The sequence below is a fragment of the Esox lucius genome, chromosome 23, assembly GCF_011004845.1.
Source record: "Esox lucius isolate fEsoLuc1 chromosome 23, fEsoLuc1.pri, whole genome shotgun sequence".
NCBI classification, from domain to species: domain Eukaryota; kingdom Metazoa; phylum Chordata; class Actinopteri; order Esociformes; family Esocidae; genus Esox; species Esox lucius.
Genome location: NC_047591.1, coordinates 21,683,078 through 21,710,633, shown reverse-complemented (window position 1 = coordinate 21,710,633; position 27,556 = coordinate 21,683,078). Strand labels below are relative to the sequence as shown.

Below are 27,556 nucleotides of genomic sequence, written 5' to 3'. Positions count from 1 at the left end.
CTCCCTGAAAACCAAAAACGCCCTCCTGTCTAGGACGACACTTAGGATGCTCAGGCGTTAACCTCATCTGGTCCTTCCTTACCCAGGTGCTGCTGTTCAATGAGCAGAACCAGGGGGTCCATTATGAGTACACCATCCCCACAGAGGCTGGCACGGAGCCCCAGAGGGGGCCAGGACCAGGGGCCAAGCCCAGCGAACCCCTCTTCATGTGGACCAACTCGGGGTGGGAGGACTGCAATGCCGTGTGTGGAGGAGGTAGGACCTCCCACCCACCAGACCGTCCACGGTTTGGTTGTTTGTTTGTTTGTTTTAATGTCGATCCGGTTGTTTTTCCTCTGAACAGCGGAGAGTCACTCATCCCGCGCAGAATTACATTTTCCTGTTTGGTTTTTTTTTTTTCACAGGGAGATTAGGGCAGGGAGTGATAGGAGTTAAACTGGGTTGGTGTGGTCAGTGAACACTGGTGTTAGGAGGGAGAATGTCCATGCGTGTAGCCACGATTGCTCCTGTTTTGTTTCTCCACGGGATGGGTAGTGAAACGGCGGATATGGACGGTGTGGAGACACTGGGGTGAGTGGACCGGGGATTTGAACCCCAGTGTCCTGGGACACGGTGTATACCAGAGTCAGCAGTGATAGCGCCTATGCACTCCATTTAACCATGTTTTTCATTATTGGTGATCACTGTCTGGGTTGATACATGATGAAAGCTAGCAGATTGTGTTTCACTCTTCGGAGCCCGGAAATGATGCAATGATCATCAGCGCAATCACAAAACCAGCCTCTACAGAAATAAAATGACTAATATGATTTGTATAAACCATAATTCAACCCTGACTCTACCGCTAAGGGATACTTTAGTGCATGCCCACTTTCCTCAGGAAACAATGTCATCCTGATGAGGCAGATGTTTGTCTCCGGTTTCTGTGGGGTGAGAGAGAATGGCCCACAGGGCAGGATCATTTCTCTGGTTTCTGTACAAGCCCAGATGAGACAATGGTCTGTCACAAGTCACTGCCACCATTTCTAATACTTTGTCATCGATATTCTTCTTCTATTCCCTAGGAGAAAGAAAGTCTATTGTCACCTGCACTAAGATTTTCAACAAAACAAGTGTGGTGGACAACCGAAAATGTCGTCATCTGACCAAACCTGAACCTCAAGTCCGCAAGTGCAATGAGCAGCCCTGCCAGACAAGGTAAAGCTGGAGAAAGTTTCCCCACATTTTATTTCTGGAATTAAACCTTAAAGAGTAATCATGTGTGGTCTTGTCAATTCCCATTTACAGTAAAAACCCCTGTTTTGATTTTGATAGAATTTTGGAAACCAAATCACACAGGCATACCAGCTGGAATCATATGTCTTGCTGGTACCGTTCTTTTACATTCAAATACCCTACAGAAGCAGGATTGTGCAGGTTTATGCTCCTCCATACTGTGGTAGACTGTCCGTTCACATCCTCTGACACGTTGGATTTAATTGATTATGTTCATTTTCCAGAGGACGTGATCTCACACGCGTTCATTTACACATGAAATGGGGACCAGGATAATCTGTCAGAGTGGAGAAAACTGAATAAACCATACACTTAGGACATGTAACGCCACTCCGTTTAAGTTGAAATGTTAGATGGGTGAGATGAAGGTTAGCGTTAAGGTAAGGTTATGGTTAGGGATATGGATTTTTACGGTAGGGACATCCCCAGGTTACCAGATTACACCAGCCATTGTCTCTAGTCACACATTTTAGCTTCAGAATTACATTTCACCCGACAGCAACGGAGACTGTTGAATTAGAAGGAGACAATGAAGAGGGACTATTCATTATATATATTTTCTTCCCTTGGTCTGTGTCGTTCTGAGCTTTATATTTGAACCAACCCCTTTGAACGACATCATCTTCAAAATTCTTTCCATGAGCCGTTTGTACTGAAGAAAAACAAAGTCATCCTGAGAGATAGTCACGTGCTTTTACAACATGGATGTCCAATATTTCTCCTCTCCTTCTCACGGTTTGTTGTAACTGGCAGATGATGTGGACGAGGGGGTAGCATAATAACCAAACTCATTGAGAACAGACCTGTTCCTTTTTATGGGCGGATTACGTATGCTGCCATTGAGTCATATTGCTCATGTGGCAAAAAAATAATAAATAATAATTTCTTTGCCATTACAAAGTCTGGGGAGCGCTTGGTGATAGTCAACAGTTGAGAGGTTTCCTGGTCTAACAGACCGTCCTAATCCAGTTGATGGAAATGGGTGGTGCGACTCAGAGGAATTTCAGTAAAAAAATAATAAATATATATATATATAATCTTGACACGTTCATAAAATGCTCCATGTCATACCCTGAGGTGTTCCACACCCAAGCAGAATTTTATAAGAAATATGTAAGAAATATTGTCATGTGTTCAATCTCAACATTAGTCAGATTTTATTAGCATTCAAGTACAGTATATTAAGGGCATTAAATATTTGTGAATTGTCACGCTGTTTATTTGTAATTCTTTCTGACTTTTTTGTACTGTCCCAATTTAGATCATTTATTAAAGTACTTACATGCTAATGAAATAACAAGAACCTTTATATTAAATACATTGGACCACATATTTGGATAATATTAGTAATATGTTATTAACGTGGCGACCTCAGAATGGTACATCCTGTTTTTGATGCCCAAGCTATGTCGTTTTTGATTCTTTACAGATATAACTTCGAAACATTTCTAATGAGTTTTCTCATACTCCATCCGAACCCAAAATGTAAACCTTTTATCCTCTCCAATGTAGAACGAAACAGTTGTCCATTTTGTTCTTGTTTAAATTCAGATTGAAAATCTAAGTGCTGACATGAAATTACATAATCTTGTGTGGATTACACCCTGGATGAGCAGGAATACACTAACTGGCCTCTGTTGACAGAAGCCTGTACAAACATTTATGTGAAGCCTACGAAGTTGTGTTGCTTTGCTCAGAAGTCTCTGTGGCTACCCTTCTGTGCAAGCCCCAGAACGAAAGCTTTCTTTATCTCCTTATACAGTAAAAGCATTTTTTTTGTACTAGGCCACACTGTCCCTGACATTACATTCCCTGCGCAACGCATCCCCGGGAAACCATTGGTTCCTGTCTCTTATCTCCCATATGTATCTCTGGTATTACACCGCAGCCAATTGACGAGTCGTGCATTTACATCCTCCCGTGCTGCCGATAAATCATTGTTTTACAGTCCTTCCGGGGTCAACAGCAGAAACCATCCAGGTGATGGGATAACGGCAGTACAGCACGCCGGATCTGGTGTCGGCTGGGGAGTGCGGGCGTAGGGGTGGGGGTGTCGGCTGGGGAGTGCGGGCGTAGGGGTGGGGGTGTCGGCTGGGGAGTGCGGGCGTAGGGGTGGGGGTGTCGGCTGGGGAGTGCGGGCGTAGGGGTGGGGGTGTCGGCTGGGGAGTGCGGGCGTAGGGGTGTTGGTTGTTCGGGGAGCGGGAGGAGAGCGGGCGTGAGACGGGTCAACGTGCCTACGTCATGGTCCCATCTGGCCCCGTCCAGACTTACAGCTGGACCTGTTTTTTTTCACCCCGCTTGCGATGGCCTCGGGCAGGCCTGGATGGAGCGTAACTCCACGCCCCTTCTCCGCCAGCACCGCCTGACCGAGACTCTCCCTGGTGCCTCTACCCACACATCTGCCGCCCATGTGCGGCCACATCACGTCAGATCCAGCCTGGTAGCCCGTCCCGAGTCCGGGCTCGAGCCCGCTTGTCTGTTTACGAGGTCGCCGTTAACACCGAGATGAGACTTGCACCTCCCTGCGCATGCAACTATGGACGTACGCGCTCACACGTGCGCCTAAACACACACACACACACACACCCCCGTGCATTATCGCACACGCACTCTCACTAACCAGCTTAGTTGTCTCAGCCGAATGGAAACGTACTGTAGACGTCTGGTGTTTGCATGGAGGTGAGGTAGGGCCACGTCTTGTGTCTGTACTCTAGTATTTACAAGAGTGTGTGTGTTTCTGTCATTTGGTCTGTCATTGTGTATGTCCATCATTCTGTGTGTGTGTGTGTGTGTGTGTGTGCATGTGTGCGTGCGCAGTCAGTGTTTGTGGATCTGTGACGCATTATCGTGCCCGTCCTCTCTACTGCCCCCCAGGTGGATGATGACGGAATGGACGCTGTGCTCTCGTACCTGCGGTAAAGGCTCCCAGGGCAGGCAGGTGGCCTGCACCCTGCAGCTGGCCAACGGGACCCTGGTCAAGGCCAAGGACGGCGACTGTGCTGGCCCCAAGCCGGCTCCCACGCAGCGCTGCGACGGCCAGGACTGCCTCACTGTGTGGGAAGCTGGCGTTTGGTCCGAGGTAAGCCCTCTTTAGTGGGAATGCGAAACTCCCCGCTTTCCCAGAAATTCTGTTTAGGGGATTCGTGCTCGTTCCTTCCAGATTCCAGGAATCCTCTGACTATTCATTGGCGTTGAAGTCAGTGCTGATGTTTGTGGTTCGTGACGCAGCTTGGATTGGGACTCTCCTTCTCAGCCATTGGTGATTTGGTCACTGGATGCTCAGTTGTGTTCGGCAGTGGGAGGTTCACACTGACGTAGCCACATGCTACAGCGGTCGAGAGCTATGACGGAGTATGGGCTGACGGCCAGGCTCTGTTCCAGGCTCCAATCATACACAGTACGGTGTAGTGTCTGGTGTAGAGTACTGTAAACTGGTCAAGAGTACTGTAAACTGGTCAAGAGTACTGTAAACTGGTCAAGAGTACTGTAAACTGGTGAAGAGTACTGTAAATGTTTTGTAAGCGCTGCTGTAAAGCTATTGTAGAATCTGGTGTGGAATCTGGTGTAGAAGCAGACGTAACTGGTGGTGTCAAATCTGGTGTGAAGAAGGGTGTAGAATGTGACGTAGAATATGTTGAGGCTTTGTGGAGGCTGCTGTATAGACGGGGGTAGAATCTGGTGTAAAGGCAGACGTAAAGATTCAAGACTAGAGAGACTAGATCTCAGTTTCTCCTACATGTAGTCCATTTAGAGGGCCTTAGACAGCGCTGAGTTTCCTTTGAGCTCTTGGTCTAGCACCTGCACATCGCTGGCTGGGGTTTTGGTGCCAGCCTCCCCCGATGGATCCCTCCCTCCCGTTCAGGGCCTGCTGGCACTGGAGTAAAGGAACTAAACTTTGTCCGTGTCTCTAACAGTATTGATAAGGAGAAAATGTCTCAATCAGGATTTCCTCTCATGTGTCTCCAAATTGTCCTGAAGATTTCTCATTTTCTCACACGTAGCACACAGCCCCCTTTATGTCAGCCCTCGTTGAAGTTCGTTTTAAGTCGTTTATTGGGGGTAATTCCTTCTGTTTTGAGAATGCCATTGATCAAAGGCTGTTAATATTATCCAATGGGAGTACATCTATGAATTCTATTACGGGTAAATGGGTTCATAGCCTTCTAGTATTTACAGCTGTGCATGTGGAAGTGTGGGTTTGTGGTTTTCCTTGTTTGTGGATGAGTCATTCAGTGAAAGGCAAGGTTAGACTAGCTGAAAGACTTTGCTAACGACCCACAGACCAACACACTGATTTTACAGCTAAGTCATTTAGCAGACTCTCTTATCCAAAGCAAAGAGTGGTGAGTGCCTACATTAAAACATTTTTATTATGCTGGTCCTTGTAGGAATCAAACCGACAACCCTAGCATTGCATGTGCTTTAATCAAATGAGCCACCGGTCACTCATCAAACCTGTGACAGACAGCTAGTGTGTTTACGACGGTGTGTGTTCCCCTCCCCCATCTCGGCACACACGGAACAAAAAACAGAACTCATCTGAAACACCACTTTAACTCCCCTCCAGATCATGAAATTATCTGTTCATTTTTGTTATTTTATAATTGGCGGGGAATTTTAAAAACAGAATGTTTGCTGAAAGAGCATTGGGGTTGGGTTGAAATACCTGTGCGCCGGAGGCAACAGCATAGACTGCCAGACCACGTTATTCATAAATGTAAGCTGTTTGACGTTCCCTTTCCTATGGATGAATTAAGACCGATGCAAGCTAGCCCTATTAAATAGTCACCACTTCTGTAACTCCCGAGACATTGACCCACTCACCCCAAACCGCCATTCTTTCCATCTGTGAAAACACAGGTTTGTAAAATGGGAGTTAGAGGTCTGGATGAGGGGATGGCAATCTGTACCCCCCCCCTCCCTCCCTGCCTCAAATTTTAGCATATGATTTAAAACCTCTGTGGCAGAGGTTGTAGAGAGCACCTTAACTCAACTGGGGACAGGAGTTGAGGGCCTAGACTGACAGGACATGTCCCTTCCTTTGATCCCCCCACCTAGTCCAATCCCCCAGGCAGCTGTGAACATGTTTGGGCAAGAGGAGAGGAAAGTGGGGAGAGGGGAAAGGGGGAATGTGACAGGAGATGTGAAGAGAGATGATAGGAACACAGGGAGGCCTGATAGAATGGCTACAGCATGACTGATCTGGGATTAGCTGAGGTAAAATCAATCCAGTATTAACTAAATATTAATGTTACTAGAGCATGGAGCCAACAGTCCTGGAGTCTACGAGATGAGTATAAAACACAAAAACGTGATCAACGGAAAATAAGTAATAAGGCGGCTTAAGGATTATTTTGAAACCAGGAAATATGTGGATTGACCGAGAAGCAGTTATACCTTGTTTTTGCTGAGTAATAAGAAGAAATTCACTAAGTATTTTCATTCTGTGATGTTATCATTTACTAATGCGTAGTCCCTACTGAACCTAGCTAGGGCTAGCTACAGGACATGTATAAATGGTCACGCTGTTGTATGTCGTTGGATGTTTATACCAGGCAGGCATCGCAGGTGTTCAGAGTGCATTCATAAGTTAAGCAGTCAACTGCTACAGTTAGAGATAACAAGCAACACACTAGGGCCCCTTTGGGAAGCAGCCACACGTCATACAGTCACTATGCTATTGGGTCCTACATTGTATCAGTATGGTCAGCAGTTATGCTTTAAAGGGTACTGAACCCAGTCCATTCCTGTCTTTTGTGTTGCAGTGCTCTGTTAAGTGTGGGCGGGGGGCGCGACATCGCTTGGTGAAGTGCACCAACCCACGGAAGAAGTGTGACCTGACCACCTTGCCCCGCGAGACAGAGGATTGTGAGGACTACTCCAAGTGTTTCATCTGGAGGACCGGGGACTGGGCCAAGGTGGGCATATAGACAGTCAAAACCACTATGACTACTACTAATACTACCACCACTACTACTACTGCTATTGCTACTACCACCACTACTACTACTACCACCACTACTACTATTACTACTTCTACTACTACTGCTATTACTACTACCACCACTACAACTACTGCTATTACTACTACCACCACTACTACTACTACTGCTATTACTAATACCACCACTACTACTACTACTATTATCACTACTACTGCTATTACAACTATGTCTATTATCACTACTACTAATACTACTACTACTATTACCACTACCACTTACACTACTACTACAAATAATATTACTACTACCACCTTCATCACTACTACTACCAGTACTACTACTTCTAATACTATCTGGACGGTCAGGGACTGGGCCAAGGTGGGCATATAGACAGATAAAACCACTACTACCATCACTAATACTACTACTAATACCACTACTACTTCCAATACTACTACTACTACTACCAATACTACTACTACTACTACTGCTACTATTAACTGGAAAAGAGGGGCTGGATGAAGGTGGGCATGTAGACAGAGAAACCCACTACTACCACTAAAACATACTACTACTACTACAACTGCTACTACTACAGCTACTACTACTGTTGGTGACTGTAATAGACTGAAGACTTGCTCATCTCCCTCACAACAGTACCTTCCGCTGTTTCACATGAGACAGAAATAGTCACCTGAGCAAAACAAATGACTGTGATAACAACAGTTATAACAACAACAGCCAGAATGGCAAATTAGGTCATTCAAAGCACTAAATCGTAGCATAACATTCCATGCTGTATCAGCCCAACATCTGCCCTGTTCGCAGTGGCTGTCAGGTATCTCCCAGTGACAATGGCTTCTGCCACCCACGCCTTCCCACCGAACGATGCCCGACAAAGATCTTTTCATTTCCCCGGCTGAACCAGCGTGTCGTTTTAAGCCATTGTGGTGACGTGTGAATGGCCTCCACGCAGCACAGGGGCCCTGTGTAAGCTGTCTCTGAGCAGGGACAGAGTGGCGTGGACATAATGCAGGATTTGTTGTGAATGTGCAATGTCCTGCAAATCTGCAAACTCCATTTTTACCGGACGGTGACAACCGGGGGGAAAACACCCATTTCCACAGTGTGAACGGCTGACTCAGGTGGCTGGCCTTTTGTGGTGCAGTCCGCCTGGGATGGCATTGGGGTGAGGAGGTGGGGACCGGGAACCACTGGGCCGTTTTGGACTTCTCTTTCTGCCTGTCCTTTCAAGAACACTGTCTGAACATGTGGTAAATGACGTTACACAGTCGTTGAGCTATATTTATAATATGTTCATAGCCTGGCCCGTGTACAGCAAGAATTAAGTAACAACAAGAAAATGTTTTGTGACCTGGGGTATTTTCAATCTGTAATCACTGTATATCCTTATAAATACAAACGCTTATTTCTATTTGTTTCGAAAAGGGGTATCAGGTTATTCTCTTCTTTGTGCATTTTAGCTCTGTATCGGTGGGGGCTGGTTGGGGGAAAGGGCAGTGGTTTGGATCTTCTGGGTCATATTCAAGTCAAAGGGATTGTGGTGGGCGAAAACACCTCTTTCCTTCCCTCTTTCTGTGTGGAAATCTGGAAATCTAGAAATCGGCACAGGGAGTGCCCTGTCATATTGCCGCCAAAACCTGAGATGTATTGCCATCTTCCTGAGCGTCGGAATGGCTAAAGCAGACTAACATACAGAGAGAGTAGGAGCACAGTCTAGGGAACCCCCCCCCCACCACCACCACCACCCCCCGTCCAGACACACAAAAATGGTCTGATGCCTAACATGCTGTTCTAGTCACAACAGCTGTCAGTTATTTAAACAGTAATCCAGACCTAAATGCATTACCAAGGCAGCTCATGTTGAAAATGCATAAGTTGAAAGCAGACAGGCTCCATCTCCATGGCTCCATCTCCATGGCCCCTGCCTCTTCGAACGTCTACAAAGTTGTTTAAGGGGGGAAAAGAGGAAGAAAAAAAAAAACGGGGGTTGTGAGGAAAAGGGATTACCAGGCTATATGCATCTGGCTCTGCCAGTATTCATAGCTGCGCCTTCTGTATAAATCCACTCTGTCTCTCCCGGATTGGACATATTTAGGTCTGAGTCTCTCTCGGTTTTGGCAAAAGCTGCAGCGAAATGCTAAAGCCAGAGTTTCACTCATGACTTGGCTGGGTTTCCTCCTCAGAGACGTTTGGCAGGCCTCGTGTTAGTGATGCAAGCTCAGTATATTGGTCACCAGTGACAGCCACATACTGGGGCACTGACCAGGGTCTGTTGAGAAACATGGCTGACATTTTACATGTGCCCCTTTTGTCGTAACGCTTTCATGACTAAACCAGTGTCATAACACAAGGTGTTAAACTAATGCCCCGGAGGGTCTGGTTTATCTAATTAAATGTGGCCAACAGCACCTTGACAATCCGGCATGGGAGTTCCTAACTAGTCAAGCCTCACGTGTCAAACTCATTTCACAGAGGGCTGAGTGTCCCTTTTACTTAATTGATGAAGTTCCCCTAAACTTGAAATGAGAAACCAGAAACCAGCAGGCACTCGGCCTTACCCGGAAAGCCTTCATGCACCTCGATGTATACAGTTTAAAAGACTTGATACTCTGTATGATCATAGCAAATAGTTGGTAATTGTATACGCTCATTACAGACCTTAACACTGGAACCACCAAGCCTTTTGGACGAACGCCGAACGCTGTTAGTCGTCATTAGCATACCAACCGGCCCTATTAGCATACACATTCTCGGAACAGTGTAACAATGCAATGGATGCCTATTTATGAAAGGTCATGGAAGGGTGTAGCTTTCAAAATGTCAGTTTTATTTTAATTACAAACTGAAACGCCAATTTCTGTGGGCATTTGGTGGTCCTAGTGTTAATGTTCTGTATTTGTTGTTGACCCTGTGTTGCGGTGTTGACTCTGTGTTGCGGCGTTGACAGTGTGTTGTGGTGTTGACTCTGTGTTGCGGCGTTGACAGTGTGTTGTGGTGTTGACTCTGTGTTGCGGTGTTGGCAGTGCTCAGTCACCTGCGGAAAAGGCATGCAGTCACGGGTGATCCAGTGCATGCACAAGATCACTGGCCGCCACGGCAATGAGTGCTTCTCGTCGGAGAAGCCGGCAGCATACCGGCCGTGTCAGCAGCAGCCATGCAACGAGAGGGTCAACGTCAACACCATCACCTCACCGCGCCTCGGTGAGTATCATATGAATTCCCTGCCATCCTTTCTAAATCTGTCTGAAGACTGAAAATCTGTTGGACCATTGCCCATTCTTGTAATATCAGATTTTATCAGTCATTGTTTGACTCAAAGTTTTAATGGATTGAATATCTAAGGACAGGAGTCACTGAAGACTAAACCTGTTAACAGGAAACAGCTTAATGGGACTTGCTGTTTGTTCCAGTTGTTTCCACAGCTACCAAAATCAGTTCCCCAAGCACGACTTTTATATGCAGTACAGCTCCTCTCCATATGCACAGCTTCCCATGATCTCCGTATGGCTTCCCATGTTATCCGTATGCACAGCTTCCCATGTTTTCCGTATGGCTTCCCATGTTATCCGTATGCACAGCTTCCCATGATCTCTGTATGGCTTCCCATGTTCTCCGTATGCACAGCTTCCCATGTTCTCCGTATGCACAGCTTCCCATGTTTTCTGTATGGCTTCCCATGTTCTCCGTATGCACAGCTTCCATGTTCTCCGTATGGCTTCCAGTGTTCTTCTTTAGTTCCCAGGGATGATTCTGCCTCATTGTGTCAGTATGGTAAACATCCATTAGATTCATCATTTGTCGCACACACAGCAGGCTCTCTGACAGACATTGCTCTGTGTAACATTTCTTTAGGGAAAAAAAGCGTCCTCAGAGTATCTTCGAGTTCACTCCGAGTCATTTGAAAACCCTTTCATTGGTAAGTGTTGACGTGGAAGGTTTGGCCCTGCCGCGTCGTCCCCGAACCCTGGCCATCCAAATGTGCCGTGTTTTGATGACTTCATGACAAATCTTCCGTGGGGGGCTCAGGGCATGTGATTATGCCGGTTTGTATAATGTCGCCTATTCACGGCTGTGCCAGACAGACCACTCCAATGCCTCTGCTGACCCCAGACACACACACGGTTTTTCCTTTAGAAAGAAGAAAAAAAATTGCCTGCAGCAAATTTATCGGTTTGCACGTTCCACCAGCCCTCCTGCCCCCGTGCCTCCAGGCCACTCCCGAATAGCATCCTACTCCTTTTGAAGTGCACAGTTTTCCACTGGTCAAGAGTAGTGCACTTCGTAGTGCATTATTTGGGACGCAAACCTGCTTTTGGAAGCCGGGCGGTTCCGGGCAACATTGTTCAGAAATGTTAAGCCTTCTGAGAAAAGGGCGCGCAGTTTATCATGACTTGCAGCTGGGGAAGAGCTGCTTGCGGGGGCGGGGCCGAGGGGCGGGGTCGTTGTGGTCATCTGGCACAATGTTTATAATTAGAGTGTGGCGGGGCGCGTTCCTGTCCCAAGCAGAGGTTGCCGCCGGGTGGGGGGGGGGATCGTCTCTGGTACGCACCGGAGTAGCAGCTACCATAATTCCTGCCCCCCCCCCCCCAACGCAATCCACCTCTCAGCTGCCCCTTGAAATCCTCACAGCTGGTCATACTAAGCTCCTCCAGGAATCTGGAAAATATGAACATTTGCGCCCTAAGCCTGCCTGACATTTGTTTTTCTTTTGTGTCCTCTCTCGAATACGTTCGTACATATTTTGTGTCTCTCACAGATCTGTTGCAGTGCGGAGTTGGATCAATGTCATCCATGTGTAATGGTCAAAATTCTGCTCACTGTGTAAGATAAGGGGAACGCAGCAGAGAAGACAGAGGCCACAATGGAAACCATGAACCATAGGTTATCGCCATAATCCACACAGAGACAATAGACCAGCACCACACGAAAGACACACTGGACATATTGCCATGCAGTCACAGCGCCTGATACCATTCACTTCCATTACTGGATACGAGCTGATGGTGCTCTGCAATAACTGCATCAGCGACACATTAGCAGTCGAAATTCCAGTGACGCCGAAAGGTTTGTCTAGATGTCGAAATAATTAATAGGGGCGAGCCGTTACAACTGTCCGTTGCCATGGCGTTTCCACAAATACCCACCCAGCCACTTAGGGTTGTGTTCCGTCGGGTTTCTTCTCTATTCCTGTTTGTAGTGTGCTACTTTGTGGTGCTCTACATAGGCTGTAGAAGGCCATTTGGGAGCTGGCCCGTAGGCAGAGGGCAATGTGTCCAACTCTCAGCTTTGTTAACACATCCGATTCAGTTGAACGAGCATGTCAACACACTGTCCAGTCAGAGTTTATTCAGAGCGGGCCCACTTCAATTGAACGTGTGTTATAGGGGGGCCAGCCACCTCGTACTCAGCAGGCCCCAAATTAAACAAGGTTATCCCTGTGACCTCTCACAACCTCCTGAAGAGTCTGAGCTTATAGGAACGGGGCGCTAGTGTTGATGGATTTACGGTTTGAGGACGGCTTTTAACCTCAAGGCAGGAAGTATAGTGTAGGTCAGATCAGAAAAATTGGCCCTCTTGCAGGTTTAGGACAGGACTGCTTGATTGAGTCTGTAGAAATGTTCAATAATAAAATAATTTTTTTAAATGATCTGCCGTCAACCATTAGTATTTTTATTTAGGCGTTTCTAATGATAAAATCAACATTTGTACCTGTAATGCCGGTTATTTTGACAGCCCAACAATGAGTCTGTAATTGCAGTGGTTTTATTTTACTCTTAATTAAATCTCCAATAAATGCACCGTTTCACCTGTGCAAAGTGCAAGTGAAAGCAGTGTGAAATCTGTGTAATACTGCCACCTATTGGAGATGTGCTGCAATAACCAGCGGGTACCAAGCTAAAGCAGTGCATCATTTACCTCAGCATTATAACGCGTGTCGACGGGTTGACAAGAGGGTTATTATTAAACAGGACCAATGTACACTGCTTTGGGACCCCAAGACGAGGTCCAGGAAACTGTTGACTACTTCAAGCTGAATCTCTCCTTCCATACTCTGCAGCCGCCCTGACCTTCAAGTGCTTACGGGACCAGTGGCCGGTGTACTGCAAAGTCATCCGGGAGAAGAACCTCTGCCAAGACATGCGCTGGTATCAGCGCTGCTGTGAAACGTGCCGGGACTTTTACGCACAGAAAATGCTGCAGAGGAGTTGACCCGACCCCTGAACCCCTCCTTCCAGGGGTCAACCAAGGTGTTGAAAAAGTGGTTCCTATTTATGTATATCAAGTGCACTTATTGCAACACACGGAACGAAATGAACATAAACGCGTTTTGAGCGAACCAGTGGCAGATTATAAGCACTGTGAACGTGTCATTAGTGCGTAGTCATTAGTATTGAGTCCGTACTGTGTCATGTTAACAGTGTTGAGTCCATACCATGTCATTTTAATGTTATTGAGTCCATACTAAGTCATATTTATGGTACTGACTCCATACCATGTCATGTTTTTGGTATTGAGTCAGTCTTAGGAAGTGTACCTCTTTAAGTACAACAAACTACATGGACCATTTGAGGGCATAATTGTTGGCCAGGCTTGACCTGGCCTCCGTTGAGCTGATATAGAACCACGAAAGAATTCAACTTTTAGATACTTTTTTATTTTGAATGATGTTAAATGGTGCTACTATTTTGTAAATGTCTTACTATTTTCCATACTGTATTATGTACTCTTATTTATCTACATCCATGTCACATCAGGCAACATCCATCCAGGCATATTGTACATTGAGACCTAAAGCACCCATTGATTTAATTTACCCTGTATCTTGTAGCTAATGTAAAAGCGCAAAAAGGGCTAATCATGCTTAGCCCAGAACTCAAATGTTTAGGAATAGGTCATATGCTTCATTAAGTTCTGGGTTCGTGTTTGCAGAGGTATCGGAATTGGGATGTAAAGTTCCTCAACTTTCCCTTTCGGGTGAATTACATGCATGTCTCAGACGAAATGTGCCTCTCCTTGTCCGTCATGAAAAATGCTAATACTTGGGAACTTGTGATTTGTCCAAGGCACTGTAACTAATGCTGGTAGATATGGAGCTGTTTCATAACAGATCTACAATGCCGTTTATCTTTACCTAGTGTAAATCAGGCGTGCCATTCATCTTTACACAGTGTAAATGAAGCATATCATTCATATTTACGTAGTGTAAATCAAGCATACCATTTATCTTTACCTAGTGTAAATCAAGCATACCCTTTATTTTTACCTAGTGTAAATCAAGCATACCCTTTATTTTTACCTAGTGTAAATCAAGCATACCCTTTATTTTTACCTAGTGTAAATCAAGCATACCATTAATCTTTACCTAGTGTAAATCAACTGTACCATTTGACCAAAGTCTACTGATACGCACGGTTTATACCGTAAATCCTAGTCTAATGTTTATCTGACAACCTTTGTATCTAGAAGGACCTTTGTGGTGTAATTTTAGCAGACACTTTTTGAGAGAAACTTACTGGAGCAATTAGGGTTAAGTTCCTTGCTCAATGGCACAACTGCGGCTATTTCGCCTTGTCAGTTTGGGTATTTGAACCAGAAACCTCACAGTTTCTGGCCCAAGGCTCTAAACACTAGGCTATCTACCCCGCTTATTTCATTACCTTAGGATGTGTGTATGACACGAAATGTTCATTTCTGTTTAAGCGTTGATGTCTGCTTGTTGTAGAGCTGCTGTTGAGACGCTGGCTTTCAGCCTTGAGTAAATATATGTGGTACTGTATGTTTAATCTATTATAAACAGCATTCACAATACCGTGCGTATTGAAGCAACACTGAATACATTACAGCTACAAATGTCCATTTGATTGATGCGATTTAGGGCTCAGAGCGTTGAGCTCTTTATTTGTTATTTGTGCATTTTGGCTAAATGTCAAACACCAGGGTGACCGTGGAGGCGGTCAGATAATTATTGATACTAATAACGACAACAAACACATTCTTATGGTGAACATATTATTTAGCTTTAATGTCTCCTCATAGTTGTTCTTGTGAGCGGAGATGAGTGAACATTTGTGATCTATAGGCTTAACGTGAAGTGATTCCAAAACGGCTGAGGTTTCCCGAGGAGAAATGGCCTTATTGTAACATTTACAAAATGAATCTTGTCTGTGCATGTGTAAACAGTAGGGCTGACTTGTTTGGATTGAAATCTCTGATTGACAGCGGGGTCGTGATACGACAGAACAGTGTTTAATTAAAGCAAATGGTGCTGTGCTGGAAGTCCAGCTTATGAATGTGTGATTTTGGTGGCCCAGAGGGAGATTGCATGTTGTTCGCTACATGGGTTATGATCACGTCCATTGATCAGGCCACTCCTCGCCACACCCACAAAACGTACCTCAAAGGCTGTTCCAGAAGGTACATGTGGTTGTTCTGAAAACCTGTGGTTCTGTACAACCCATCACACACAACATAGCAAATGTTGAATCAAACGTGCTCCAATTACATATATGAACCCCCCAAAGTTTGGTTTTGGATTTCAGTGTCTTCAGATAGGGTTTCTAAAGGGAAGAATTACAAATTTTAGATCAAACGATCTGTATCACTATTTCCATGTTTTAGAAGAACTAAAGGGACTCAAGCTTAGACGTAAATAACATTTTCTGCAGAATAGTTGAGGATTTCAATGTTCACTCTTTAAACAAGACAGACAATCGAGCAGGGATCAGCCTTTGATTTGCACGTTTCTGAATACAATCTTAGCTTTGTTGACCAATTATAATGGTCTGGAGTATTTGAAAACGTAGTGGCCTTGAACTGAGATTTGGGTTTTATTTTTATAGTTTTTTCTTGCTGTTATTATAATTTTTTTAGTTTACAAATTTTTCTCCCCACTTTCGGGATATCTGATTTGTGATTAAGTCTCTGCCACATCACTGAAACAGTCAATGTCAAGATATGTGTCCTCTGAAGCAAATCTAATGATGTCCTGGTCCCTGTCACTGAACATTCAACACACAACCAGGAGCTCTATGCTGTAATCCTTATGCGCCGGAGGGAACACATTCTCCAGTCTTAAACTTTCATTGAGGTTTTGGGTGCCCAAGCCGCCACAAGGAGTCCCTTGATCATGATGGCGCATAACAACCATATTTTTCTAAGGCATCGGTATTTTGTCAATATGCATCTCCTCTGGAGCTTCCAATCATGTCAGCCAATATTGCCGTCAAACCGAGACAGTGGTGAACAGCTTGGTCGTACCAAAAAGTGCCATAGGCTGCTGTCACCAGGACCCCATAAAGTGTTTGTTCTGAGGACCCAAAAAATAAAATTGTACTGAAGGTATTTTCTATTGAAAGTATAAATTGCCCCACCAACGTTTTGGATTGCATTTATACTGGACATCAGCACAGGTAAGCGTTTTCAGATCAGATGTTTTCTATTCAAAAAGTGTTGATTCAAAGGCTGGTTGAACGCTCCACAAAGCTCTATCTTGACATAAGAGAAAGTTGAGATCCTCAACCCACCTAGACCACGGCCCGTCTTAGCTGTGTGGAAGTGGATGAGTCCCAAAGCTTTGTCTGTGAAAGTCTGTGTGAGAATGACAACGTCAACGCTGCAGTGCTGCTACACTGCAAAAGGTCAATCTGCTGTAACTCTTTCCAGTGAATCACTTTACACCTCTCTACTTTAATAGAGAACCGTTTCTAGTGTATCACTTCAATATCCTCTACGTTAACAGAGAACTGTTTCTAGTTTATCACTTCACAGCCCTCTACTTGAATAGAGAACCGTTTCTAGTGTATCACTTCACAGCCCTCTACTTGAAGAGAGATATTTTAGAACTAACTAACTGTACATACTGTACCGACACTGAAATACTACTGCACTTGAATGGGTTTCCATGGCTTAGGGGATGAAGTCCCCACACAAACTGATCTAGGTTCAGTTTCCCTTACTGCAAGCCTGACGTGAATGGTGAGTGAAGAGAATTATAAACTGACCCATGATCAGTGTTTAGGTGCAACATTCCTACTCCGGTTCCAACGAGACCACAGCCTAGTTGTCACATGGTGCCCAAATACTGCTTGGTAATAAATTCTGTCATTGGTTGTAAAGTTGAATGTCGTTCAATAAGAATTTCAAACCATTTCTCACTGTCAGACATTTTTTGTATTTTTATAAATCGCTCATACATGCCTATATGTAGCATTGCCTCCTTTGTGTAAAAATAAAACAGGTTATCTGTTACTTACTTGTTCCCGTAGTTTCCAGTCAGTCACTTGAATTGTGCCTTAAGCCTAAAAACAACTAAATATTGTAAAAGTAGGACTGATATATTGGGTCTGTGAATATGAACACAATGGAACACTGTGGAAATGTTTCTTAATTCAGAATCCAGACTCATAACAAATTGATAAGACTCCAATTCAGCTTGTATGTATATGGTGTGAAATGGTGTTCACTGAACTGTACTGATTATAATGATAGGAAATATGAAATTGTGATACAGTAAACCCCCAGCTATCCGCGGTTCCATATTCGTGAAGTCAAGTATCTGCGAAAATGTTTCAAGAAGTCAGAAATTCTAAAAACGCACTAATTTCAGCCATCCAAGCGGCGATCCGGTTAATTGCGTGAAGTGCAATGTCGAAGTAAACTGTCCATTACATAACGATTATGCAAATAAACGGTCACGCACACAATACGTTGTTTTCCTAGATGCGATTGTGTTGAATTAATACTTATCCGCGATTTGTGTCACTTATTCGTGATTTTCCACATCTGCAAGGGTTCACAGAACCAATCCCTCGCGGATACAGGGGATGTACTGTACCCCAATTTCCAGAAATGTGACAATAAATGGCCCCTGTAGTTCCCTGTACTTTGAACCTGAAAACTGAACCAGAAAGCAGTCCTAATTTTCGGTAAATCTAAAGTTTCTTATTGGGCTATATGGGAAATTATACAATTACTTGCATGCTATATGACCTTGTAATCCACAGATATCACACAATGTTCTTACAGTCAGTAGGTGTTTGCAGAAATGTGAAACTCTTCAGTGGGCACGTTTCCTCCGAGATTCATTATGAAGCGAACAGTACACTTGGATTGTTCCTGTTGACGTTGTCTTCTACTGTATGTACCAACTTTTCATGCAGATTATGGTTCCATTATGGTCCTATGGAACTGGTTGGTGTAATTCTGTGAGAACTGTCCCTTTAGAGTAGTAGAACTAGGTTAAATTAACAATGGCTCTATAGTTACTCATTTTTCATATTTTACTGAGGCTTTCACTTTGTGAAAAAAAGCACAACGGTATCAACAGGAAATCGTTCTGTTCAAAATGGTTTACTTTCTGTAGATAATTCAGTCCTAAGGGTTTTCGCCTCAAGTAACGTGTGCAGTGCAGGCTTCCAGTCACTTTTCCCCAAGCAGACACAAAACAGAATGTAGTAATAGATGTCACTGCAGTGAACAGACTTCTGGGATCACCCGTGGGCCTGAAACTTTACTTAAGTGGCTCGGATAACAGGCATTTTGGTCGACAAGACATGTTTTCCAGACTGCCTCTGGACTTAAAATGTCCCCCATAGTATCGTAGCGCTGGTAGTGTTAACGTTACATGGGCCTACGTACTGAGATGACCCAGAGGTCCGTTACCTGAGCTATAACTCCGCCATGTCATCCGTTCTGCTTGGTGTCGTTGGTTAGTTCTCGTCCCAGTGATGTTAGAGGTCAGGTTGCACATGTACACCTTCAGAAGACACCTGGTCGTCAGCTGCAAGTCATCCATAATTACTGAGGCACCGTGTGTAGCCTCGTGTTCAGGCTACAGACTAGAAGGGCGTTCAATGAAATGCATTTGCCGTTTAACGCGCCCCAGCCCCCCTACGGAGCTCACGGTTTAAGCAGACTGGCAATGGACATCTCCGTCCTGCCCAACAACAACCACCCGGAAAAGTTCCTTCAACTGGACGTGGGAATGCTGCCCGCCTCCCACGGGATGTTCCAGGTGGGAGCAGCTCTGTCTGGGCAGAGGCAGTGGAGCAACCAGGTCTATCAACAGGTATGTTCATTTGTTCTCTAGGTTTTGTATACCAAGAGGTTCAGATGCCGGGTCATATATCTGAATTTCTCTCCATAGTACACACTGGCCTGTGGCGAAATGTGGATAGGCAGAACATGGTGTAGAATATGACTAAGAGAACGGACCTCAATTCAGGGTTAGGAAATGGTGTTGTACTGAAGTGTCCTATTTTTGTGACGGCTACATGAGAATGTTTTAGTTAACTGCTGTTTTTGTCCTCATAGCAGCCATTTTGGAAAGGAACATCACGTTGATAAACAAACTGGTTGACAGTGCCATACAAAAATTACTTGTGTGAGCATGAGAACAATAACTAACTACAGTTGAACCAATGACAAAAAAGAGCTTGATTAATAAACAAGGTATATCACTTTTCCAACAGACTCTAAGCTTAAAGCCTCTGGTTTTGCTTGAACAACATGATTTTTAGTGATAGTGACTAATAAAACATTGTATAAGAAAGAGACAGGAAAGATGGATGATTTGGGTACTCGTTATTATGGGGAATAGAGATTCAGGAAAATTTATTAACTAAAAGATTTATTCATAAATGTACATGCTTTATTCAGACATATGCATTATTCAGACATTTAAGGCAGTTTTTTATTTTTTTTTACAGAATGTTTATATATAGAACAGTGCATGCAACTGCATTACAGGCCAGATATGAATTAAAGATGAGGCTTTACTAAAGAATATTAAGGAGCCGCAATATATTACGACTGAAAAGCCACTAAATAAACTCTGGGTATAGGAGAATTATGATCTTTGTGTCACGTCTCACAAATCTGGCCAAATTAAACATTCATAGATGTGATTAAAAAGGCACTGTAAATGAATTTTACACAGCTGGCTCAAAGTTACAGAGGTGAGTCTCTTCTTTAGTTTCCTTAGCTACATCCAGACATTGGCAGGGCAAATACATTTGTGACAGTCAAAAGAGTTTCTAAAGACAGTTTCCTACTTTTCTCCTATCTGTAATTTTACTTCACATCCTAAGCTGTTTTGTGGAATTTAATTAAACAATTTCCAAATATCTAACAGAACACAAACGGTCTTCTTTAACTGATTCTTATCCACTGTGAGAAACATTTCAAGTGAGGTATTCCACAAGGCAGGAAGCGAAATGCATCCCTCTGTGTCTTCGTTACAAATATGAATGATCTGAGAATTCCAAATTGTCTACTTAATCAGCTAACATACACTCACCTAAAGGATTATTAGGAATACTGTGTCTGACCCCCTTTCGCCTTCAGAACTGCCTTAATTCTACGTGGAATTGATTCAACAAGGTGCTGAAAGCATTCTTTAGAAATGTTGGCCCATATTGATAGGAAAGCATCTTGCAGTTGATGGAGATTTGTGGGATGCACATCCAGGGCACGAAGCTCCCGTTCCACCACATCCCAAAGATGCTCTATTGGGTTGAGATCTGGTGACTGTGGGGGCCATTTCAGTAAAGTGAACTCATTGTCATGTTCAAGAAACCAGTTTGAAATGATTCGAGCTTTGTGACATGGTGCATTATCCTGCTGGAAGTAGCCATCAGAGGATGGGTACATGGTGGTCATAAAGGGATGGACATGGTCAGAAACAATGCTCAGGTAGGCCGTGGCATTTAAACGATGCCCAGTTGGCACTAAGGGGCCTAAAGTGTGCCAAGAAAACATCCCCCATCAGACTCATCAGAACAGGCAACATTCTTCCAGTCTTCAACTGTCCAATTTTGGTGAGCTTGTGCAAATTGTAGCCTCTTTTTCCTATTTGTAGTGGAGATGAGTGGTACCCAGTGGGGTCTTCTGCTGTTGTAGCCCATCCGCCTCAAGGTTGTGCGTGTTGTGGCTTCACAAATGCTTTGCTGCATACCTTGGTTATAACGAGTGGTTATTTCAGTCAAAGTTGCTCTTCTATCAGCTTGAATCAGTCGGACCATTCTCCTCTGACCTCTAGCATCAACAAGACATTTTCGCCCACAGGACTGCCGCATACTGGATGTTTTTCCCTTTTCACACCATTCTTTGTAAACCCTAGAAATGGTTGTGCGTGAAAATCCCAGTAAGTGAGCAGATTGTGAAATATTCAGACCGGCCCGTCTGGCACCAACAACCATGCCACGCTGAAAATTGCTTAAATCACCTTTCTTTCCCATTTTGACATTCAGTTTGGAGTTCAGGAGATTGTCTTGACCAGGTCCACACCCCTAAATGCATTGAAGCAACTGCCATGTGATTGGTTGATTAGATAATTGCATTAATGAGAAATTGAACAGGTGTTCCTAATAATCCTTTAGGTGAGTGTACTTGCCTGGCTAACCAAACTCCCGGCCCTGACCAAATATGCAAACATTAATTCCTTCATCTTAAGGGGTCTGGATACTCCGTGTCCCCCCAAGACAATTTCAAGATTAATAAAAGCGATCTAGAAGTTTGATTGGTCCCTGAAACTAGTGGGTGTGGTATTTTGCTTAAATGTCCTTAAGTGTGATGCTGTAGGCGTGGTTTGTGGCGAATGTCAACCTCAAGATCTAGGGGCCTATATGTTAGATTTGATTAGCATTTCAGGGCCTGCAAAGATTACATTGAATGTATGCACTAGCTCAGTCTTTGTAGCATGCTTCTCTATTAAATTTGTTCATTTTGCCATGTCTTATGTCTTTGGGATTCTGGAACATAAGACAACTTTCCATTATCTTGAGGCCAACTCAAACAAAAACACTCAGTGGAGCACCGGATCGCAAAATATATATATATTTTAATGTACAGCTCTGTCTTTGTACTGTACCTGTCTATTAACATTCTCCCAGGATAATAGGGATCCCAATGAAATCCTGACCGTATTCTCCATCCCTTTTCTCCCCAGAGGGAACGTGGATCTGCGAGCGCCCGCAGGCCTTCACCAGAGGGCAGTCCGGTGGTGTTTGTCGACAGATACCTGGAGAGGCACATCACGCCGCACACTTTGAAATCCACGATCAAGAGGAACCCCCTATACACCGACATTAGAACCACAGACGTGGAGCCGAACCAGAGGTCCAAGCCCTCCTGGACCATTCAGGAGTTTGACAGGCACTCGATCCATTCCGACCTGGCGGGTCATTCAAAGGTAAAAGATCAAAAGAAATCAAGGCTAGGATGTGCAAGGTTTTTTTGGAATAGCAGATTATTTATAGTAAAGAGAATGTTTGGAATGTGGGGTGTTACGCTACTCCTGCAACTCCAGGGGAATATCTATTATTGGAATATACTTTTCTGAACGTGAATCCCTTTTTCGTAGAATTTTCGTTTAAAACCCAATTGCAAACAGTACTTGGTTTATCAGTCATTTTGAAATAAGTTTTTCCATTTGTTACTGTGCAAGTACACCACCGCTTATATTGGGCATCGCAAATAGTTGTTCACACTTATTCAAGTCATTATGATTTTAAGTAGGCACATTGAGAACAAGTTAGTGCTCTACACCCGAAAAAACAGAGGTGCAACATTTTATGTTTAAATATGTTTTATGAACAAATAGGCCAGAAAGACTGTAATGTTAATGACTGATTAAGTGAATGAATTTCTGATAATCAGTACTGTTGTATACTGTAGAGTATGCAGTAAACAGTCTGTGTGTTTGGAGCTTTGCACAAGCCAAACTTTACACACTACTAATACCTGGCAAACTTAACTGCTGGGCCTGTTCTAGGCATCACCGGTCGCTTCACCTGACCACTAGAGAAGAGGGGGGCCCCCAAAACAAATTCTGCTTAGGGTCCCCAAAAGGCTCGAACCAACATTGCTTAGCTGCTTGAACAGTTATTGCTTTGATGTTTGTTTTTTAAGGGTAGCCAATTAACCGTGATACGTGTTCCTTGATCGAACTCCAACCAAAACCACCGCCGTTCCGTCATCAGTCAGCGAACGTCTCACCCGATCGAATGGATCAGCCCCGTGACAGCTAATGAACCATCCTCAGTCCCCAATCAGCACACCACGGGACCCATCAGGGACCCTAGCTGTCACCCAAACCAATGTCCCACAGACTAGCCAAAGTCAAATTAAAAAGCTTCCAGTGGGCACTGCTAACGTCACCAGCAGGGAATAGACTCTGCAGTGAAAATGTGTGTAACAGCCTGATATTATTTCCCTGTGAGAATGAATCCGGAGCAGACCTTTTTATTACTAAATCGCAGAGCCGTGAGGGATATGTTCTCTTTATTTCTGATTCACAGCGCAATGAAGAGTTGGGCTCGTCCTCCGTGTGAAAGTTGCTGTCATAGCACATTTCCCTTGACGGATGGGACCTGAACACATTGGCTGAGGAGGAAATATGAGGGAACTGTCATTTTTATAAACCTCCAAGGGACTGTGTCGACTCGAGGAGCACTTTTTGATAAGTTCCTGAACGGATGATTGAATAACGACAAATATGAAAAGCAGACGGCTGCTCCCTAAATGACACCTTATTCCCTGGACCTATGTGGCCAAAATGAGTGTGCTATTTGGGGTGTAGAATTCCATTTGGGATGTGTCACAGTGGTTCTCTGAAGCCTCTTAGAGAAGGGTACGGTGGAGGGTGATTAAGGACTTTAAAGTTTGGCTTGTGTGAGTTGTCAGGCGAGGCTCTCATAGCCATTATCAAACTAGAAATCCGGTAAGTGCTGATGCATTGCTAAAGCGATCACTCACTTTTAATGGGCAAGGTGCAACTACATTATTCACAGGGGTTTATTATGACTTACGAATGTGGAAAGTCTCTGCAAAATAAAATCCCTCCACAGAACGTACATTTCAAATTCACATACTTTACATTACGGCTTGTTACTTTTCTTGTGTGTGTGGGGGGGGGGGGGGGGTGCTTACTGTACATGCAAAAAGTAATAATCGTTAGGTGTCATTTCAGTCAACATAAAGCTTTTTGACAGCCAACTTCTACTAATGAAAAAAGTAATTACCAAAGTGGCTTCAGCCACTCCAGAGCATATTGGCACCCATGACAAAGATGAGAAAAAAGGCTGTATAAAATAAACATAGGTAATGAGCTATAATATAATTTCTGCATGTGGAATAAATTGTACTTTATTACGGCTTGAGGGTAATCAACCAAATCCCACATTTTTTAAATTAGAAATGTATTTCACATAAAAATTAAGTGTCAAAATTATTTCTGTCCTTGCTTTTAGTACATTGTATGCCCTCCCCTTGCAAGGATAATGGCACTGAGCCCTATCCTACATTCATATGAGATTGGAGAACACTTTGGAGGAGAGACCATTTTTACATTCAAAATCTATCCCAATTGTTGATCCTTTGGTCTGCGCTTAAGGACTGTCCTCTTTAATTTAAACCAATGGTGTTCATTAGAATCTTGTTGGAAGACGGATTACCACTTCAAAAGGTTTTTTTTTTTGGGTCAATTAACAAATCCTTTGTGGAATACCTATAAGAACGGACTTTTAACTGTAACAACCGGAGGGCTTCGCAGTTGGGGGTTAGTAATCGAACAAATGATTTCCTGGCCTCATTGCGCTCTAGCGACTCCTTGTGGCGGCTTGGGTGCCTGTGAGCTCAACCGAGGTAGAAGGCCAGAGTGTGTGTGTACCTGTCACATTGTGACGGTGTGGTTGTTACACTCTCAAAGTCCCCTATTTCGTTTCAGGAAGAAGAAAAAGACCCCCAAGATCTAGATTTTTGGTTGGAAGACCTCTACACACCTGGCTACGACTCCTTGTTGAAGAAGAGAGAAGCAGAGATGAAAAGGAAAAGATTTTGCAAAATTCTTACCTGTGTCATTATGTCTGTGTGCGCAATCATTATCATTATCACAGTGCCAATTCTAGTCACCAAAAATCTAAAGAAACCATAACTAATATTTTGTAGAATCATGCCAAGGTGGATCAAATCATTCTTTAAGGTTTTTTTTCTTGTCTCCTTTATTACAAAACTTGTAGTCTACTTTTAATTTGAAACAAGTTGCTAATTTGAACTATGGCATATTATCCACACTGTCACTTCTATATAGGACATAAGAAAGGATCTTTAATGAGCTGTCACAATTCAGAAATACAAACGGTCTAATGAATAAGAATACACATAAGAATGGGCTTGAAAGGTAAAGTCATACATTTTAAAGCATTTTGGCTGTTTTTATACAGCCTAATTCAGATAGTTGTTTTTCGCTAATTTGTCTTTCTGTCTTTTGACCATTCCTCCCTAACTAATTTGTTTGTTGATCAATCACATCAGATCTTTTCACGTCATATGTTTTTCAGACCTGATCTCAATTGTCAAAGGATCAATTAGTGACAATACCATCTTAGAAAGATCAGTATTCGGGCTGTGTAATCGCAGCCAAAGCATCTCAACGTTGGAGTGCTAGTCTAGGATCAGGTCCCCTGCCCATACAACCTAAAAGGGAAAATCCCCTGCTCCATCAGGACTGGCTGAGTTCACACATGCCACCCAGTTTAGAAATGTTGTCTTATTGTTGGCTAAAGAGGCCAAAGAGAGGCAGAGTTTGGCCTCTGAGATGTTATTTAATAATAATAATAATAATAATGCATTTTATTAATATAGAACTTTTCAAGGACCCAAAGACGCTTTACAAAATGAACATGGAACAGAAACAAACAACAAATGCCATGAGAAAATGTTGTGGAAAACCAAGTCCACTCTGACTAAAACAAATGCACTTCAACTCAGGAACTTGTGAAACAAATTGACTTTAATGAAAATCACAAAACAATGACAGACATCCAAGCCAGGTCCTTCTGCAGATACACCCCTAGACATCAACCCAGGACCATGGCTTTTATACAAAACCTTTACACATTAGGCCATCTGACCATCCTTTTTGGGAGTCCCTCTAGGGAGAGGTTTACCTCTGGTCCCCTATCTCTTCCTGAGAGTCCTGAGCTCAGAGCAGTCATTCTTGAGAAACTCATAGTTCATATTTGGATCATATTTCCAGTGAACCCAAAGGCTATAGATTTCAGGGTCATAAATGTCTGGACACAGGATGCTGCTCTGCTAAGATGCACTACTGCATATACACCCAGGACAGGTGTCGGGGCAAGATACACCCATCATAACGACCATGTATTTCTGAGAACTCATTGCCTGTGGGTGTGTGTGGATTGCATCATTCAAGAACTCATTGTCTGTGTCTGGATTGCACATTAATATATTTCATAAAGCGTGTGATTATGCATGCATATTGATATATTCATAAAGCGTGTGATTATATATGCGGTTCCCTCACAAAAACAGAAAGAAAACAGTGAGAGTGGGATTGGGCATGGTTAGGGGTAGGCGATTTTGAACAGATGAATCTTGAGGCGTTGCTGGAAGATGGGGATCGTCTCAGAGTCACGGATGGTTTTGTAGAGAGAGTTCCAGAGCCTAGGAGCAACCCTTGAGAATGCCCCCAAATGTCACCAAAGCCTTGGAGCTTGGACTTGGGGATTATGAGGTGACCCGCAGTACCGGAACGGAGTGTGTAGGTTGATATAGAAGAAGGTCGGAGAGGTAGGCAGGGACGGTATTGTTTAGGGCTTTATATGTCAGTAGGAGGATCTTGTAGTCAATGTGTTAGGAGATTGGAAGCCAGTGTAACTCACAGAGGATAGGGGTGATATGCTGCCGGGACTTGGTGTGAGTCAGTATTCTGGCTGCAGAGTTTGGAACCATTTGGAGCTTATGGAGGGATGTAGATTTGATGCTGGTGAGTGGGGAGTTGCAGTAGTCAAGACGGGAGGTTATGAATGCATGTATTAGGGTTTCAGCAGCAGGACGGGAGAGGGAAGTTCTGAGTTTGGCGATGTTGCGGAGATGGAAGAATTAAGATTTTACAGTCTGTTTCATGTGCTGATCAAAGGAGAGTGTACAGTAGAGTAATGGGTTCGGTTAGTGAGATAGGAGTTCAGTGAGATAGGAGTTCAGCCAGGTGAGTGCAGTTCCCTCCCTATTTACACAAGTCTGTCTAATGACCAGACTTGATTTGATCAGATGAACTATCCCAATTAGGTTATATATTTTTATAGTCAAATTACCAATGAAAAAGGACATTGACAAAATTGTCCAATCGGATCCCTGTTGCACTGTCTCTGTGAGGGAAGCCGTAGAGGTCACTAGAGTATATGAGAATATCAATGTAGTACATTAATTACACAGACTCTATTGATCCAGGCTTGTGGCAATCATCCTGCATAACAGAGCTGTTGGAGTGGATTGAGATTCTGTCTGAT

General features: G+C 43.8%; 2 protein-coding genes across 4 annotated transcripts in view; both read left to right on the top strand.

Moving 5' to 3' along the window:
* The window catches only part of LOC105024012 (A disintegrin and metalloproteinase with thrombospondin motifs 19), a 61,665-nt gene extending 44,169 nt beyond the window's left edge, over positions 1–17,496 (top strand). For all 3 annotated transcript variants that reach the window (XM_029117171.2, XM_034290227.1, XM_034290226.1), the window contains 6 exons: positions 87–255; positions 1,065–1,197; positions 4,150–4,354; positions 7,041–7,193; positions 10,268–10,445; positions 13,303–17,496. In XM_029117171.2, the coding sequence (XP_028973004.2) occupies positions 87–255; positions 1,065–1,197; positions 4,150–4,354; positions 7,041–7,193; positions 10,268–10,445; positions 13,303–13,454 (990 nt within the window). In that variant the 3' untranslated portion in view covers positions 13,455–17,496. The remainder of the gene's footprint in view (positions 1–86; positions 256–1,064; positions 1,198–4,149; positions 4,355–7,040; positions 7,194–10,267; positions 10,446–13,302) is intronic.
* Positions 17,497–19,164: 1,668 nt separating this feature from the next.
* minar2 (membrane integral NOTCH2 associated receptor 2) lies at positions 19,165–25,176 on the top strand. Its single transcript, XM_010893642.1, has 3 exons — positions 19,165–19,311; positions 22,192–22,434; positions 24,970–25,176. The coding sequence occupies exons 1-3, from the start codon at positions 19,165–19,167 to the stop codon at positions 25,174–25,176; spliced, it is 597 nt and encodes a 198-aa protein (XP_010891944.1).
* Positions 25,177–27,556: the final 2,380 nt, after the last annotated feature.